This window comes from Rhipicephalus sanguineus, chromosome 11 (genome assembly GCF_013339695.2).
Source record: "Rhipicephalus sanguineus isolate Rsan-2018 chromosome 11, BIME_Rsan_1.4, whole genome shotgun sequence".
Lineage (NCBI taxonomy): Eukaryota > Metazoa > Arthropoda > Arachnida > Ixodida > Ixodidae > Rhipicephalus > Rhipicephalus sanguineus.
The window spans coordinates 76,706,454-76,725,148 of NC_051186.1; the positions used below are offsets into that span (position 1 = coordinate 76,706,454).

General features: G+C 48.4%; 1 protein-coding gene across 1 annotated transcript in view; it reads left to right on the plus strand.

Annotated features, from left to right (window-relative positions):
• Positions 1-17,771, plus strand: part of LOC119374491 (sulfotransferase 1B1) — a 70,298-nt gene extending 52,527 nt beyond the window's left edge. Inside the window, exons 3-6 of the mRNA XM_037644602.2 lie at positions 1,527-1,744; positions 9,384-9,513; positions 15,192-15,476; positions 16,224-17,771. Coding sequence (XP_037500530.1) covers positions 1,527-1,744; positions 9,384-9,513; positions 15,192-15,476; positions 16,224-16,576 — 986 coding nt within the window. The 3' untranslated portion in view covers positions 16,577-17,771. The remainder of the gene's footprint in view (positions 1-1,526; positions 1,745-9,383; positions 9,514-15,191; positions 15,477-16,223) is intronic.
• The last annotated feature ends 924 nt before the right edge of the window (positions 17,772-18,695 follow it).

Sequence of the window (18,695 nt, forward strand, 5' to 3'; positions counted from 1 at the left end):
CCACGGCAGTGCATTTCTGGGTGGCCACGCCTATTAGCGACAGCCCAGAGGGAATTATGGCGGCCCCGAGAAATCCCAATTAAAAGGTGCATAGCAGGAGACAAACGTCTCACTTATACTTTCCGCCCCTCCCACACATCCCTTGCCCGTTAGCGCCAATCTTCTTCCTCAACATTCATTTCTTCCCTGACGCACTCTACTCTGTCCTTGTCCCTTAAGGGTACACCAATCATTTTCCTCTCCATGACTCGCTGCAGTTTACTGCTACCCTATCTTGCGCTGCCTTTGTATGATCTGGGAGTATTTTAACACGAAAGTGTTTTCTGCTGGGGTCCACCAACACTTCACTGACATCATTTCCTTCACGGAAGTGATGTCGGTAACATGTGCACGAACAGATGACAAAATAAGCACACGAACAAAGTTCTACCTTCGGTCCGCGACGAAAGGTGCCCGGCGCTGTACCCACTGCGCCACCGACGCACATGCGCGAGTCTCCACAAGCGCCCCTTGTGTCTCGCCCGCCTCCCTCTGAGGGTGATCTTCGTTGGCGGCGCGGTGTCGCCGTCTAGAAGCGGTGAAGTGAAATACTGCATCATGACACTAACGAGTGCCGACATGGAGTGCTACTCAGCGCAACGGAGGCTTTCAATGCATTATTGTAGGAAACTCTACGGTCGTAGCAACGCGCGGTACGCCATGATTTGGTTTGGTGACGACGTAGTACGTGCTTTGCCTTTCGCGTCGCGTTAGCGTGCCAGACTTGTGCAGCTTTCATACGCACCAATGGCGTTTCCCCGCCGCCTACTGCTTCGAGTGCGATAGCACCGCTGATGAAACCGCTGTAATAGAGACACAGCGAGGCAGTGACGTCGATGGGCGAATGTCGCGCAGTGGGTGATTTGGTGCAGCGAGAGAGACGCCAGCGTAACGCCTTTATCGCGTTCACGGCTAAAGGCACGAGCTTTGCCTCTCGCGTTCCAGAAGCGATGTGTGGTATATGTATACGAGCACAGGCGTGGGTTACCCTATTGCTGAGGAGTGCACGCCTTGAAGTTTGTCTCGTCAGATGACGACGCTTTGAATCAGTGCACATCGAGTACCAGTGTTCATTACGTGGGCGTTGATGCAATCTTTGAGCGGGATTCACCCTATGCTGTGTCCGGGCGTATGTTACTACTTCAGCTACCACAAGGGTTAAGTCAAGATGATGGACACTCATCGTCGGTACGGAGATGTGCCACTTGGCATCAACGGGGGTGCATCCGCGTACAACGGCGCTATAGTCGCCAAACACCAATATGCATTATGCAAGCTGACACAGATAAATGTAAACTAAACAACCAACCATACAGCTGTGAAAACGCGGTTCACTTTCGTGTTATACCGAATCCTATGACGGAGGGATCAATCATGTTTTTTTTTGCATTCGTTACTGTCTTTCTTTTTTGTCGGAAATGCTGATTCTCCTGTATGCTGCAAAAGGGCGATGTGTGTGACGATGGTGCGATGCATTGTCTGCGCAGGCACGACGTGGATGGAGGAGATCGTGTCCCTCATCATGAACGGTGGCGACCCTGACCGGGTGAAGAACAAGCTGCTCGTGTACCGGGTGCAGCACCTGGAGGTTGGACCCCCCGTGGGACACCTGTGGCACCTGCGCAAGACGCGCTCGCCACGCCTGCTCGCCACGCACCTGCCACTCAAACTCATACCAAAGCAGCTGCAGCAAGCCAAGTGCAAGGTCAGTGGCTCCGTAACTAAACGTTCAGGTGACGTCACTCTGTGGACGCCGTAGGTTCGTGAGCCTGCTTGCTTAGAGCCCTGATATGAAGAGGATAGCGGTGGTTTTGAATGACGAGAAACTTTGCAGATTCAGTGCCAGACGCTGTAGTGAAACTAATTATGTGTTATCAAGCTAAAAAAATCTATTATAGGGCACCGCTTGACGACAACTTGAGTCGAAATTTGGCAGTCCTTGTGGGCTTTTAGGCACTCGCTAATGTTCGCTTTCGATATGTTGTTTTGTTATCTAAAACAAGAACACGTAAATTGATATTATCTGTTTATCTCACTGCTGAGTGTCACGACAAAAATGTCCTCTCATTTGTACATCCTGTGCAAATCTCGCGCCCAACGCTCTCAGTTTTCGCATGTGCCATTTTGCACAAATCTCTTTTCAGTATACCCGCATAGGAAGCTTTTCCTTTCCTCCAACGAGGCTAGTTGAACAGCATTCTCATCCAATTTTTGTCCTCACTACATCGGTCCGCAGCGGCAAGTTTAGAAAACGCGGCCGAAAAGCGTCGCAACTGTCCGGAATGAAGAGTGCGTATCCACACCACACAAACCCGCACCACATGGATCGATGTGTCGCATTTTAATGCGAAAGCCTTAGGGTGCCTAGTTGCGCGGCCCTTTGAGCGAAACACGGCAGGCGAATGCAGTGGTACAGAAAGAACCACGTGACCTAAGTCATTAATGACGTCACCTTGTGGTGTCATACTGACGTCACAGAAATTTGTTAATCATCGTGACGTCATTACATGCCGTCGCGTTATGAAGTCATCACATAGCGCCTTCGCTTCAACGGTGAGCCGATCTCGGAGGCACTGCAACATCAATGTGAGGTGCAGAAACCTTCGAGCGGGGAGAAACAATGCAATTGACTGAATACTCTCAAGGTAATTTAACGCGTGCCTCTTGCACTGCAGCTGGCTATTCCTTGCAAGAAGCCTATACCCCGACTGTATAACTTAAAGGGACACTAAAGAGCACAAACGATTTTTCTTATATTAGTAAAGTACTCTTTCACGATACCTAGAACACCACGTTTGCTGCGAGAATACGCTTAGTAAGCGAGAAAACGTGCAAAAACAAAATGTGCGTGGCGACGCCACCTTGACGTTTCCGCACCATTCGCCGTGACGTCACATGTCTTGACGGCGCCTACTAGGGACTATACGTAGTTCCTAATCGGTAAAAATGAAGTACATTGTCCTCTGAGGGGCCATAGACATAACATACCAAGTTTGGAGTAATTTTGTTGAGCAAATGGCGCCAAAATATTATAAATACCCTTTGAAATCCGTGACGTCACGGGGGGAGATTTCGGCACGAAATTTAAAAACGAAACTTGGAACTTGATTTTCTCCTCTATTAATAAACCTATAATGGCGAAATTAACGACATTAGAATTCTAAGAGCACAATTTATCGATCTAAACCGATTCAATGTTTCTATTTAGTGTCCCTTTAATGCATTACCACGTGTGCAGCAGGCAGTCGCCTTCAAGTGCTACAAAGTGTAACACGCGGCCTAACTATTACTTCTGTTAGCGTGCTTATCACTAACGGTTGGATAATACCAGCGTCCTTTGATGCCGGAATAACTATCGCCTCCGTCTTGACGACTCGCCTTACTAAGCCTGGTCTATCACGTACGAGCAGAAAATTATGACCCACCAGACATTAGCATAACATCAACCATACCGCGGCAGCAGTGAGACATTCGCCCGAATTGCGACAATGCGTAGCGACAAAATTGCGACTGGCACTTAACTATGTATAGTATGCCGAAATCGATGGAATTACAGCACGTTGGCGCGGAAACGTCAAGGCAACGACGCCAGCAGTCAATTTTTTTTCCTTAGTTGTCGCAGATTTACCGCGCTTCATAACGGTTAAAACTGACCTTCGTGCTGGTTTCACAATGTATGCTTTCCTGCCTTATCTACAAAAACGCTCTTACCTCTGCCAGTCTGCCCTTCTCTTTTTTTTATCATGTGGCGGTCTTAGCTGTGGCTTAACAAAGCCGTTTTTCTGCTCGCTGAACGCCGAACAAAGGAAGCCATCTGCGCCGTTCCGGTGACCTGCTCGAGAGATTGTTCAACTGACGAGTGGTTGCATTAGGTCTCGGTTGCACATTTGATCGATTCCAGGCTTTTAGTCATTTCGTGTTGCTGTAAGCGAAACAAAAGGCAGCCGAGAAAAAACGCTTGCTGTCCTTTAGGGCTCGCCACGTGGGGCACTACGTCATTACCCTCTCCTCTCTCTCTCTTTTCTATTTCTGTCGTCGGAGTGGTCTTGTTAGTGCAGCGTGGCAACAACTTATGACTCCGATTGTATCGGGCGAGCTTTTGTGCGGAGTGCGAACAAAAGACAATCGCTGTCGCATTCACGGTGGTACCAAATGCAGGGCCACTAATAGACGTCAAACAATGAAAAAAAAAAAAAGAAATGCATCATTGATTAGCCCCATGCACTCGGCACTCAATCTTCGGCTGCACCTTTCCATATCGGGAAGGCCGCGCGTGACAGTGTATACAGCATCGCGGTTCCATTTTTAGCAGCGCCGTAAAACCAAGCGGTGCCGCTCCTTTCGTGCTGCGGCCCTCATTGGCGCGCGAATCTTTGATCTTGCTTTTGCTTTCCGCGTAACCCGGTGATCGAGAGGTGCTGTAGGCGTCGCTAGGCGGGGCAGTCGTCCTTTCTTTCCTGTACGACCCCCCATTTTACCGTTATTATCTGTCACCGTATAGAGTCCGCTTTAGCGTATATAGTCGGGTCCTTCCCACTATATAGTTGCAGCCGTGATCGTTCATGCCTCCCTGATCGTGCGGCTAGGGCGGAAACTGCAGTCGGGCCTTTTTTTTTCCGTTGTTCCGGACTTTTTTTGTTTCCCGCTGCGACGGGTCACGGCTATACAGCTGTCGAATGGCGAGCGCTGGTGACGGAGTGCATCTGAAAGTAGAAGCCTCGCTTTACGGGCGAACCTTCGTTGCACACAATATAAGGGACAACGCCGAAGTCGTGAGCTCGGTATAAGTTGTGGCCGGTGTGTATCTGTGTGCTGTTCTGAGAGCCAGCAGATCAAGAACCATTTTTCATATTCGTCTTTAAGTGTCCCTTGTGCGGAATAGGTTTATCAATTCTTTATGTTACTGCGAACAAAAGCGAACCACTGTCGCATTCGCGGTGGTACCAAATGGAGGACCACTAATAGACGTCAAACAATGAAAAAAAGTAAATGCGCCATTGATTAGCCCCATGCACTGAGCACTCAATTTTCGGATGCACCTTTCCACTCATCTTTCCTTCATTCATAGCGAGGGTCTCGTTCTGGCAGCCTTGATGCCTTCAGGTAGGGTGCGAGGGATTATTGGTCAGCTGCCAGTTCGTAGAAAGATCACGTGCTACGTGACGCCAAAAAGGCAGAAAAAGAGTGTTCCACACTCGCCGCCATGGCTGCGATCGGCGCTGACTAACACTCCTAGGGTTTGAATGCACATATATACCCCATAAAGTGGACGTGTGGATGACCGCCGCCGTAGCTCAGTGGTAGAGCATCGGACGCGTTATTCGAAGGTCGCAGGTTCGGTCCCTGCCGGCGGCAAGTTATCTTTTCTTCCACTTTACTTTCTTCACATTTATATCCTAATTACTACAAGTAACATCCTCTATGCTTTCTGTGGCATTATTGTCTGTTAGTTGTCATTAATATTGTGTCTAACAACGAAAAACGAGCCCTTAAAAGCCATCTTTCCTTCATTCATATTCATTCAAGTGCTGCCTAGCCAGCTTGTAAAACAGAAAGACGGTGTGGACTTTTGGAACCTTGCAAAATCGCAGCCCAATTTTCCAGCGAACCTGTTCGTTTCCAGCAGTCGCACTGAGAATTCGCGAGTCGAAATATTAGTCATTCCTAAAAAAAAAAAAAAGAAAAAGAAAAAAAAACACGTGATCCGCAAGTGACTCGCTCGTTTTACAGCTTTAAGCTTCATGTAAGATGCAGGAATTATCGAGGCGTTAATTTTAATTAGTAAATGACAGGTACAATGTGTTTGGAGTTAGCGTAACTTACGTATACTAAAGGCAAAAAAATACCAGCCTTTGTGGAGCTACCGCTAATTCTGCTCCAACGTGCTGCATCGACGAAATTTTGCTGCATGCTGCATGCTACACGCGCGTCATACCGGCAACATATGCTTCATAGCAGCTGCAAGGGCATATTATGAAGTCCCATGGTGGCAAGGATAGTGAAAAGAAAACCAAAGCTTGCATTCTTTCTCATTTGCATTTGTAAACGTCTACGGGGTGGTGGCAATGACTCGTTTCCATGTCTCTGTCGGTTAAAATGCGAGAGCGCCAAAGGTGCACTCGCTATTGCCAGCAGCGTCAGCGCAGTGATTCTGCTCGGTTCGGATCAATGACAGCAGCTGAGAGCAATAAGTGTTGCGGAATGCAGCCACAGAAATTATTAGAATCAAAGGCACCTGTTCAAAGAACAAAACAAACTGGACCAAAGGCATTCCAGCGCCCCTGAGAAGAAAAAAACGAAGAAAATCGCAGACAGTAAAATTCAGTTCGCGAAAACATGCTTTTATTTGTGATTAGGGGTAAAGGCAACACGTTTCCGCGACACCCAGGGTGGTGACATTCTTGAAGGAGGCCTGTGCTAAAACTTTCCAAAGCGCACGCAAGCAGTGAGTGTGCTCGAAATATGTAAACGTATATGTACACCCGTGAGCAAAAATATAAGGAGTACGGGAGCGCATGCCGAAATTGCGGTCTGCGCCGTCTAGCAGCGAGCTGTCTGCTGTCGAGAGCATTGCTCTGGCTGTGCATTCGACAGTCGGACAGCGCAGAGCTCTCGACGGCACACGGCTCGCCGCTAGACGGCGCTGACGGCAATTTGGGCGCGCATTCCCGTGGTTCGCATACTTTTGCTCACGGGTGTACAGACGCGTCCAGTGTTAAAGGGAACACTTGCGTGCAGGGCATGTTCGGATTTCGCTCTCTTGCAAAAGCATAGTGGCTTAAAATTGCATAGGACTACTGGTGGTTGACAGTTGCGACTCCTTTTGACAGTACAGTGCCATGCGCGAACGAAGTTTCCTCATCCACTTGTTGTTAGGGGGCCAGCAATATGAAAGGTGCTCATTCGAGTGTTCCCTTTGGCATTGGACCGTACTGTACATGCTATAACTTCATGCAGGTCGAGATTTCACTACCCGCGCATTAGATATCGTTCTACTGTTGCCTCTGTGTTTGCAGAACTTCGCCACGTTGTGACTTGCATTGCTTTGTAACTCCATATATTGTTCTTATTTAAAAGTTTTTGTTTTAAAGCTCCGTATAAATGCAACTTTAAGCCGTTTCTGCGCTTCAACAACTTCGTAAAATGTTTCGATGAAGTGCGAGGTGCGCGTTAAACTCTTTTTGCGTCACTCGCAATAAAAAAGTGGTTGCTGAAAAAAAAGCCATAACGTGGGCGAGAAAAGGACTTTTTTTTCTGTTACAAAACTAGCTAGTGGAATGAGTTGGACTTTTCACCACTGTATTAGCAGAACCAGCAGTGAATATGCTTTTCACTATGGCGAAACACACCCAGCCCAGCCACTTACGCGGAGAAAAAGTGATAATGTTACTGGGAAGATCTGAAAATAAATTCCTGAGGATGACGCCAATAAAAAGACCCTTCTATCAAGCACGTTCCATTGTTCGGGCGCTTCTGGTAGCAACAACTAAACGGAGGAACTTGTCGAGGTGTTAAAAACGCTGAACATTTGAGTCGTCACAAAGACGGTATGGTGATGTGCCCGTTCCACGGAGATAAAACGTTCGTTTTGTTTTCAGGCGTGTCGGACGCCGGCCATGGCGTTGTCGTCGGCGATAACCAAGTGTTTTGAGCGCAGTGACTCCGTACACCGCGTCGTACATTGCGTCGCTCGATCCAGCAGCGCCGCTACTTTTTCTTTTTTTCTCCTTACATGTCGCCGCATTTCGAGATGAAACGGCGGTCGACGGAGCGACTTAACCTCGTCGCGCTGGTCTTGCGTGACCAGAAAAGCTGCATGGTTTTTTTTTTTTTTTTGCAAGAACCCATGAAGAGCTGTACGCCGTCTCGAATGCAGATCACGTGATCGAGCAAACAATCGCTCCATGTCGTACCCAAAGCGCGCAGTTCTGTTGACCCGCCACCGCACTGTCACGGTCGGGTCTGAGATAGTGCTCGCTTACATACCTCTGGTCACGCTCGCTCCTTCCATTTCGCCCCATGAGGAAGCGGCTCAGCACCGAGCGAATCGTTTTTCTAGGAAAAGCGCGCGCATGCGCTCCCGTACCGCGCTGTTGGGACACCGTACACCTTAGTATGCGCCCATTTCACCGCGTATCGCGCCGGGGAGTTTCGAAACCGCGCAGGGAGCCGATGAGGAGTGCTCGGCTGCCTAACAGCGCGTGTATGAGCGTGTTTCGTATGCACGCCGCAAATTGCCTAAAACACCCGCCGTGTTCGTATACGAGCTTCGGGACGCGTCGTGTTGGGGTGAGCGCGATTGTGTTTGCAGTGTAGCTGCGACTATACCCTTGCATATACGTGACCGGGTGGGTCAAACTGACACGAGCGATGTCTGGCGCCAGAGCCGCTCCTAAAAAAAAAAACTGTTCCGGCCGCTTTATAGTGCGGATCCGTGTTACTGCGTCCATACAGTATTTCGGGGGCGATAGGGATCACTGTATGGTGACCTAGCGGTTACCTATATATAGGGCAAGCCGCTCGTTTCGCTTTTGTTAACATACACCGTACCCCTTTTGACCGTTCTTGAACGAGGTCGCTGCGTTATTACTGAGGAGTATCATATGTGAAGGTGCAAGATCGCGCCTGGTTATGCCAGGTTTTGCCAGGTCATTCAACTTTTCTCAGGTTTTTGGCGCATCTAGAAACCTATTTCTGCCTCACAAATCCAGCAAAGCTAAGTATGCTCTACTAAACTAGATCATGCATTGAGAATCGTTTTCGAAGCGACTCGCACAAATCCCCACTATACGTCACCTAAGTATTCGTTCGTGGCGAGTCACATCACCATAAGATAATGTGTATGGTGATGACCGTGCCTCAACATAATAGCACAGCGATCCTTCGCCCCATGATAATTGCCCTGTCTGCCTCATGTCTAACAGAATGGGAAATTAATTCATTAGTTCGTTTACTAATAAATTCCCTTCATTCACTCATTCGTTCATCCATGCTTTCGTTTATTAATTAATTATTTAATACAATACAGAAGTAATCAGCGAGAAATATCAAAAGAGAACGCGGGCAAGACAACCTGACAACTCTGTTGTCTTTCGTTCCTTCCCGTTGACTTCATTTCCTTTGTCATGAATTACCAACTCGTCCAACAGTTGATTCTTATAAGTTGCATACATTGAACTTACGATCTGTCGCTCGGCAACAACAAAACGCCGCATCCACTGAGCTGTGTTGGTGAGTTTCATTCATGTTCTTGGATCACATTTTTTCGTAGTGGTATTTTGGTGCCAATGTGAGTGAGGCGTTTTGGTCGTGTGACAACAGCGGTGTGTGTCTTTTGCGCGCAGATCATCTACGTGGTTCGGAATCCCAAGGACAACGCGGTGTCCTACTATCACCACCACAAGATGAGCACGTTCCTCGGCAACTTTAAGGGTTCCTGGGACGAGTTCCTCAACCACTACATGTCCGGACACGGTAAGATATGAATTACCTTACACGCATAGTGACCGGCCGTGGTGGCTCAGCGGACTTTAGACGAGTAGGTAGCTGGGGTAGTTGGTAATGTTTCTAGAAAGTCTTGGAACACAGCGCAAGTGCCGTAAGGGTGCCAGAAGGGGTTTGGCCTTTATTCTTCTGGTGTCCTTGTTGTACTTGCGACGTGTTATAGATGTGCTGCTAAGGGCGCAAATCTTGATTCCTTGCGATAGTGGCCCCATTCAGACAAGGGCGCAATGCAGAAAGAGCCATGCATTAAGATTTTAGTTTCACGTGCAACATCCTGGGTGGTCAAAACCAACATATAGTGCCCCTCTGCGGCCTGACTACTTACCGTATTTTGCTTTTGGCACATAAAGCACCAGAATTTAACTAAATTTTCTTATAGTGCACCGCACTATTGTGGTGATAGCGTTGCCCATGATGCCCGTTTGCAGAGAATCGTGTGAGACCTCAGAGCTATGCCATTCTATAACCTCACATAATCATCACATTGGCCTAGCCACTGGGTTGGGGGAGGGGGATCCAATTCTCCCCCCCTCCGAAAACGTTAAATTTTGCGTGTGTGTAAATACACACACACACACATGCCGTGACCTACTACAGAGAACCTGAAGCAGCTTGCTTAGTGATAACTAAGTTCCTTGTGGCACCAGAATTGCCGGAATTTAGAGAATGTATGTCACACCACCGCGTGCAAGCGCAAGGTCTCCTGGCGCAAAACTTGATAGAAATAAAACGCAGCTTTCATTTTCAGAACTTTCATTTTTCAGAACTAACTTTTTTATATATATTGAGGTGAACTAAAACAGAATTTCCAGAACACACTTAGCGAATTTGAATTGTTCGACTCTGTTATATAATTAACAATGTCACGAATCGGAGTACTTCATACCTCACTGACCTCCAAACGTTTGCCGACCTTCACCTGTAACTCCGAACCGTCTGCAATACACGTCATCAATGCACGACATCAATGCACGGGATCAGTGCGACGTTTTGTAACGTCGCAAGGATTTTCCTGGGGCCATACCGATGGCGATCAGCAAGGACAGTACATATATACACAAACAGCCTCACACTGTAGATGCAGAACAAAGCGACGATCGAACGCTGATGCGTGCTCCGCTTTGTCGATTTCGTAATGCCTCCGCGTAGCTTTTCCATAGTATAGCACGCCATCGTGTGCAGCAATACCAGAGATCCTTTTTCACTTCGCTTCTGCGTAAGCAAGGGCGAGTGCTGCTTCCGTGTGCGCTTCCGCCGTGAACATCGAGAAGCTTCGAACGACGGCGGTGACGTCTGTTTTGGGAAGCCATTTTCTTGTCCGCTGCGTTATATCGACGTTATAGGTCCGGCCGATATACATCGATCAGGGGGGCCCCGACGTCCAGCCATGGTCGATGGTACGAGCCTGCGTACTTGACCTTGTTATATGTACAAAGGCGGATGCCTTTGTCTGCCTGAAAAGGTTTGTTGGAACGACGGCGGTGGCGGCGGCGCGCCGGTTTTGCATCTCGAGCTGGTAGCCTGCGGCTTCCAGTTTGAGTTTCAGTATTGTTTTATTGTTTCCTTACAAAAGAAACACCAGGATGTTGGGACTAAAGGCACAGTGAAAAGGGGGGGGGGGGAGGCAAGTCGGCTATACTGTCATTGTTTAAAGCGCAGGGTCAGTGGCAATGCTGGTTTTGACCGGTAATGGTGGCCGTGTATCTCCCTTACCGCATCCCGCGAGCACTTCTCGCCTTTACATGACCATCTTGAAGAACAGCGCTCAAAAGCGACACCGACGAGAGAATACTGAAAGACACGCCACAGCGCATAGGTGTGTCTTTCAATTTTCTTTTGCCGATGTCGCTTTTACGCGCTGTTCTTCAAGATGTTCAAGAATTACAACCAACTAGCCCAGTCGTCGATTCTTCCCACCATTGCACCAGACGAATACCAAAGGCAGGCCGTTGTGAAAAGCACGTCATCGCTTCATTTTCATGGTTGCATCTACTGCGAAGCCTGTTTCCTTTTGGATTCGACAAAGAGGAGTGGTGGTGGTGGGGGGGGGGGGGGGCGCTGTGGCGATACTTCGCCACCCGTAATGGAAAACCCTGCGCACGCCCATGACTGAAGGCACAGTGCCTTGCGAAGGACTCAACATCTCTTGCACAGTTCGTACAGCAGTCATGTTTGTACAACAATATATCAATCAATACAGAAGAAGGAAAACAGCCTTCGCGGCATCCGGTCCAACATGCTAAAAGGAAACAATAAAACAAACAAATACAGTCGCGGTATTACTTCAGATCACGCTGTGACTGCGCAAAAAGCGTTCCCCTCAGACACTGGCATAACCATCGCTCTGGACAGAGTAAACATGGAGGGGTTCATTGGCAATGAGTTTTGAAAGGTCGATTTACATGCGTCCATTCCTAAGTGCCCGGCGGACGATATCGACGGTTCTTTGTTGTAATGAGCTAGCCAAATGTAGTCTTCTTCCGTTTCTCATTTCTTTTTTTTTCCCAGACGCGGTCTTATTATTTATGCCATGTCGCTACGCGTGTCCTTTTCTCTTGCATTTGCGAGTCCAATGACCACGGCCCAGAAAGCAGCGTCACCGAGAGCAAATATTTAAGCGTTGTTATGCTTCCATGTCCGGATAGATTGCGACGGTGGCCGGCTGTCACAGCTAATGACAAAGTATCGCGCAGTGCTGTACATCTTATCCTACTGCTTCCAGTGTTTGCTCTGTGAGCGGTGTATAGAACACAGAAACAGGGGCTAGTTTTTTCGTTCCGACTTGGTTCGATTTCTGTGTATTCCACTTGCGAAATTCGGCTTCACTCGTTTCATTGAATTTCAACTTGCGACACCGCGTCGCTTTGTTGCCACTCACCGTAGGGGACGTATTACAGCATAATCGTTTACGTGCAAATGCAAATATTTTTGGCAGTTGGACCGTAATTGAAGCCTTCGACCTGCGTTAGCAATTAAGTAGGGCCTTCATGCATGCAGTGATAAATATGCAGCTCGGAAAAAGTGCATACTTCACAAATGCAGCAGCTCTTGCGCAAAGGGCGAATCAATAACCGCGACAGCAAGATTTAGCGTTGCGTTGAACTTTCTCGGGGAGCTCAAGCACAACGTTGGAGCTATAACTAAAGAAATACACCCCGGTAAAACATGCGGGCGCGACGCAGCATGGTAAGCAACTCCACCTATAACAGAAGAAGGTTGTCAAAACGTAGAAAGTACAGCACCCTGGTAAGCACGTGCATACACAGAGCACTTCAGCAGGAATGCCGGTGTGCCTGCACCTGTGCGTGCACACGACGGCCATGCAGTAACGGAAACCAGTACGCTGCCCTGGCTCTATCACCGAAAGGCTCGATCGGGTGATAGCATTTAAGGTGCGTCCGATTCGCTCGATGTGGCTGGTAGATTGTGAGGATAACTGAAAAGACAATGAGAGACAAGACGCTGTTGCCTGGCTGTTGTTGCACTTCGCTTCGTTCTGTTAGGGGAAACCCTCTGAACCACGACGCGCGTACCGCGCATGCGCCGGCTGCGGGACAGCACGATAACGCCGACGGCGACGCCAACGGCAGAGACGTTTCGCGCCAGGGCTGGGCAGAGATACTCAGAAAAGTATTCCGGAATACAGATATCGAAATACGTGGGTTGGAAGCCTGAAATACAGATTCTGGGAAACTTTTGTCTTTGACGCAACTGGATACTTCGGAGAACCAATTGCAAAAAAGACGAATGAAGTATCCCGGAATACAGATGCAAGAATACAGATACAAGAATACACATACCGGAATACTTCTTTGTTTCGGGGATGCCTATGCTCCACAGAGACGCTAATAAGTGTCTCATAATATTCTGAATCATGTTGCAGCGCATTGAAACTTGCTAGTCAAGCATATCACTAGAATCACTAATTAACACCATTTAATTAAAAATGGTGTAGATTTATTCTACACTCAAGACCTGTTTGAGTGTAAAAACAGCAGCTTCTCAATATGGCTGTCTTCGAGACAGCGTCCGTTCGGCCCCTACACAAGAGTCGCGGACTCGCCAAATAGCTGGCCACACAAAAAAAGAAAGAGAAAATGGGGAGTGCTGCACCACTTTCGCCGGCCGAGGCCGACAATACCTGCCTCCGTGATCCTAACGTGAGTGGCTTCGGGCGCTTTACCACATGGGCCATTCTGTGCGTATTGCAAACCCATCACCCTTTGTCGCCGACCGGCGGCGCGCCTCTGCGTGGCTTAGCACAGATTAAATGTCTTCCTTTCTCCTTAAAACACCTCGGCTTATGTCCGAAAAAAAAGAAGAGAAAGAGAAAAGTAACAAGATAGCCGCATCCTGCGCAGTATCGCGATATAATCGATGCACCGTAGATGTATTTTACTACCGAGATACAAATACCTTTTTGAAATGAATACAGATACTCGAAAGTAGCTTAGTATCTTATTATTATCTTAGTATATTAGATACTGTCCAGCCCTGTTCCTCCGTTGGCGCTCTGTTAATTATCGAAATCTTTCGGGCCATACCCACAGCATTTGTACATGTAACGAGAACGGCAAATATCCCCAATATCAAAATGGCATGTACAGATACCTTACGCACAATTACGTGGAACAAAAGACAATAAAGTATTTTTGACTCTGCGCTTTTGTCATGTAACCCCCCTTTTTTGTTTTTGTTTTAATCTGTCAACACTTCTCGGTTCCCCGTCGTGCGACGTCAAAAAGCCAGCAAAACTCGGCGCGTCAAATAGACAAGCGCGCAGCGGACGGTGCATTATCTAAGCTGACAAAAACTTTTCCGGTGTAGTCGGACAGCGATTGCATTCCGAACGGAGTCGAAGATGACTGACTGCCCGCCGATCGTCCAGGGGCGGGCTACTCGTAGGTGCCGGCGATAATGCGTTTATTTAAATACGACAAGCGCATTGCGTAACGGCGTCTGGTCGATATACCATTGCGCGTTATTAGCGAAAATACATTATCAAAAGAATCCAACATCGGCAAGCTCACTCAAACTTCCACGCTCCGACCGGTTTACTTTGAATCTTGTTTGAAACCGCCTCGATTTGCTTTCGGTGTTGCTGAACGTGAGTCCGAGTGAGAGTGTGATCCTGGTGAACCTGAGCCTGAGCGAGCCCGATGAGTCAGCTTTCTGGTGAGTCCGAATCCGAATGAGCCCGGCTGAGTCTGATGATGTTGAAATCCCACTAAGCCTGGCTTTTGTGTATAAGATTAAGATATTGACGATTCCGTGTAGTAGCTAAGCCCAAGGTTACATATCCCGGGAGTGCGTATTCGTTTCGTTTATTTTTCCCACCCATCAACAAGTATTTCGCTTCACTTGTCCAATGAAGTACCGTATTTTCTCGCGTATAACCCGCATTCTCAACGAGGATTCGCGGAAAATTTTCGAAAAATGATCCCAGCCAATTGCCGCGAAGGTAGCTTTTTTGTGAAGCTGTGAAGCACTGCCGTGAAGCCAGCTTTGCAAGCCAGTGTTTGCGTTTTTTGTTTTGACCTTAGCTCCGAATGTAATTTTTTTGTGTGTGAAGGCTATACGCGAGAAAATGCAGCATAAGCAAGCTCACTGTCCATTTTGTTAATTTTCTCTTTTGTCCCATGTCGCAGTTGTGTATGGTTCGTGGTTCGACCACGTGCTTCCATACTGGAAGTTCCACCTGGAGCGGCCCGACCGCGTCATGTTCGTGTCGTTCGAGGAGCTCAAGATCGAGCTGGGTTCCATGGTGCAGCGCATCAGCCAGTTTCTGGGCAGGCCCCTGGGGCCCGACGCGCTGGCCGCCGTGGTCAACCACTGTTCCTTCGACCAGATGAAGAACAACAACATGGTCAACCGCGAGGTTCTGCCCATCTCGGACCTCTTCGACATGACGCAGTCCAAGTTCATGCGGAAAGGTACGCTCACACGCTCTTTTGTTATCTTTAAAGCGAGGAAATTCCGCAAGATCACAGCGACAACAAAGCCATCAAAGTAACCACTAAAAGAAATACCAGCGGTATATGTAGGGTAATATTTCAGCGAGCCTTGTGCATTTGGTTGAAGAATTGCGGACCTGTATGTGTACAACGAAGAGTGCAACCTGTATGAGCACAAAGATTCCGATCGGACAATAATTTTTAAATGGTCCTTAAACCACTCCGAAGTTCAAAGACGAGAGAGTGGTTTATTTCCCGCCTTCACTACCCTTCCTACAGGCGCTATCTCCGCGTCGCTACTTATTTCTTCATAAAACGCGTGGACGATGTCAGTACTAGGCGTTGAGATTATCGGAATTTCGCGCTTTTCGGATACACGCTGTTATCTCCGCTTTGCGAAGACCACAAAACGAAGTGAAATCAGTCGGTCGCGCACGATAATCATGCCAGACATGGCAGAACGGGCGTGCGACTGTATGGCAAAGCGGGGTAGGAGGCAATTCACAACTGATACCCTTCGTATATGGACCAATCGAGAACTTATTTCCTTGTGACGTCACGTGAACAGACTGCTGGCGTCAAGAATTGCGCCGGAAAGGCGGTACGCGAGTAGCGAATGAAGGACTCGTTCATTGTATTTTCAGAGCAGCCTCTTTATAACAACACCTTTATGTGTTCATTTAATGTGTACTGAACCTATTTCCTATCTCCCATCGTCTTATGCAGGCATCATCGGTGATTGGAAGAACTACTTCACCCCCGAGCAGTCCCAATCGTTCGACCAACAGTACGCTGAACGCATGGCGGACAGCGGCCTGGACTTGGTGTTCGAGCCTCAGGACGCCTTGGACCGTATGCGCAAGTTCGGCCGCATCATCGTCGATCCCGAGCCGAAGATGAACTGGGTCCGCAGGGACGGCACCGACTCCAACGCCAACAACGAGGAGGACAAGGAGGCGGACAGTTCGGGCAAGCGACCCTTCCCCTGCTTCTTCGACTCGCCGCCACTGCCGCGTCGCCGCGAGGCGGCGCTTCACCACCCTTTCATGACGCCCGACCCGCTGACGCTCACCGGCTAGGCGGAGACGACGCCCGCATCTGCGCTTCTTTTCGGCGGGAACAAGAAACTTTTAGGCCTAGCGGCAGTGAGTGGCAGTGCTGCGGACGAGTGCCTTTTCGCTAATGCTGAAACATGTGGCAGCGAGTGCGTGCAGCGCCTTAGTCGTACCACTGAGTGCCGTTAGGCTTAACAAGAGCGGAGTGCAGTGTTTATTTTAACATTTTTTTTTGTCCCGTTCGTGCGAGCGACTGCCGACGCGGCCGGTGATACTGTACCTGCGGCGTTGTTCATCGTCGTTGCATTCACGTGCAGTCGTAGGCCTCTCGCTTCACACCGACGTGCGTCGCGGGTGCGCTGCGTTTAGGCCTAACACTTAGGCCTAACAGCGACGTGCTGCGGCAACAACGTGTTTCTCCTGTCGTCACCGGTCGAACGGGGAGCGTCGAAAGCAAGTCGTCCTGTCTAGTGGCCTCAGACCTGCATCGTTAAGCCTAACGAACGGTGTACCTCGTGCGAGTCTGGAAGCTTGCAATGCTTTGTGATGAAAACCCCCCCAAAGTTTGGAACTGTTTGTCCAAACTTTCACGAAAGCACGAAGACTAGCCGTTGTTGAGTTGGCTTTTCCACCTGTCTATCACTGCACATGACATTTACAGGTCAGATTTTTTTTTTCGCTTCCCACGAACCAGAAGGCATCTAGGCCCCACAGCACGATTGCAGGCACAGCTTTCAGTCCATCTTGTATACAAACGAGCTGCTTAAAGCGAATGCTGTTACCTTACACAGAATGTCGCAGTGCTACTATAGATGTCACAAGAGCGTTTTTTACACAGAAGTGCTGGGGTTTACAGCAATCAGTAACTATACTGCTTCAAGAAAAGGAAAGTCGAGAGAAATAGCCTAGTGGGGCCACTTTTACACCTTGCACATCCGCGTAGGTAGCTGCCTCTTTTGAGGGGACAGAACGGGAGCGAAAATGCTGGTAAATGACGCGGGGGTTTCATGCAAGAAAGTAATTACACAGGGACCAAAGACATCGCTTTTTTTTTTTACTGTACATAAAAAGTGTGCTAGCGTGTTGCATGGGCAAAATGATTCACTCCTGACCAGAACTGTGTGCTGTTGCGCTCTGCGGCTTTTGTTTGTGTGCATCTGGTCTTGCGACTTGGGTTATGCCTTGCCCGTGTGCCTCTCTTTTTTTTTCCTTTTTGTGGGGAAATAAAGTGATTATCAAGCATCCCTGAACCGTGGTCATCGTGTTTTATTTTTGCTGCTTAATCCAAAGTGCTACATTAATGGTCACTGCTGCTTGGCTGACGCAACAATTCCAATAATGTTCTTGGATTATTGAGAGAGAGAAGGAATCAAAGAAAGACAGAGGTTAACAAGTCATATGTCCAGTTTGCTACCCTTTTCTAGGGGGGAGGGATAAAGCGATGAAAATAGAAATAATTAGATTGGTGCCAGGAAACTGGAGACGGTGAACGGATAAACTACTGTGCTATCTGTAACTTATCTCTTCAAGAAATTTTTCTCGACTAACTGCATCGTTGCAGGTGTTTTTGTAGGCACTGTATGCTCTGTATGCGTTTGCTTATCGTTTTCCGTGATGGTTATGACCTGTACGCATACACTTTTTCGTACACGTCATAAATAGCAAGAGACTTTTGCTACAGCGTGTACACACGAAAAACAACTTGGAGTGGGCATCGGATGCCCATGTTTCCTATATAGCGCACAAGCTACGCCGCATTGTGAGCAGCGATTCATGCTGGTGCACAAATTGAGACGTGCACCCCCCCCCCCCCAGCAAATGTTTGCTGGACGCGAAATTTTCGAGAAAGCATTATTCCAACTTTGTCTGGGAACACAGCCTCCGAATCAAGTCTGTAGCAGTTCTTGCGACCGATACAGTTACCCGCTAGATAAACAGCGTCATGCACTAACAGAGCAGCAATCCGCATTTGTAGCGGGGCACACGACCCGTAAACTTTTGCTGCCGGCTGTACGTTAGCGCAGATATATCGAAAGGACGAAGGTGACATGATACACACTGATGCAATATTGGCGATGATGCATGGCACACTTAGGAAATGGATCGAACTGTGCTTTAAGAACAACTACAGTGCCTTTCCGAC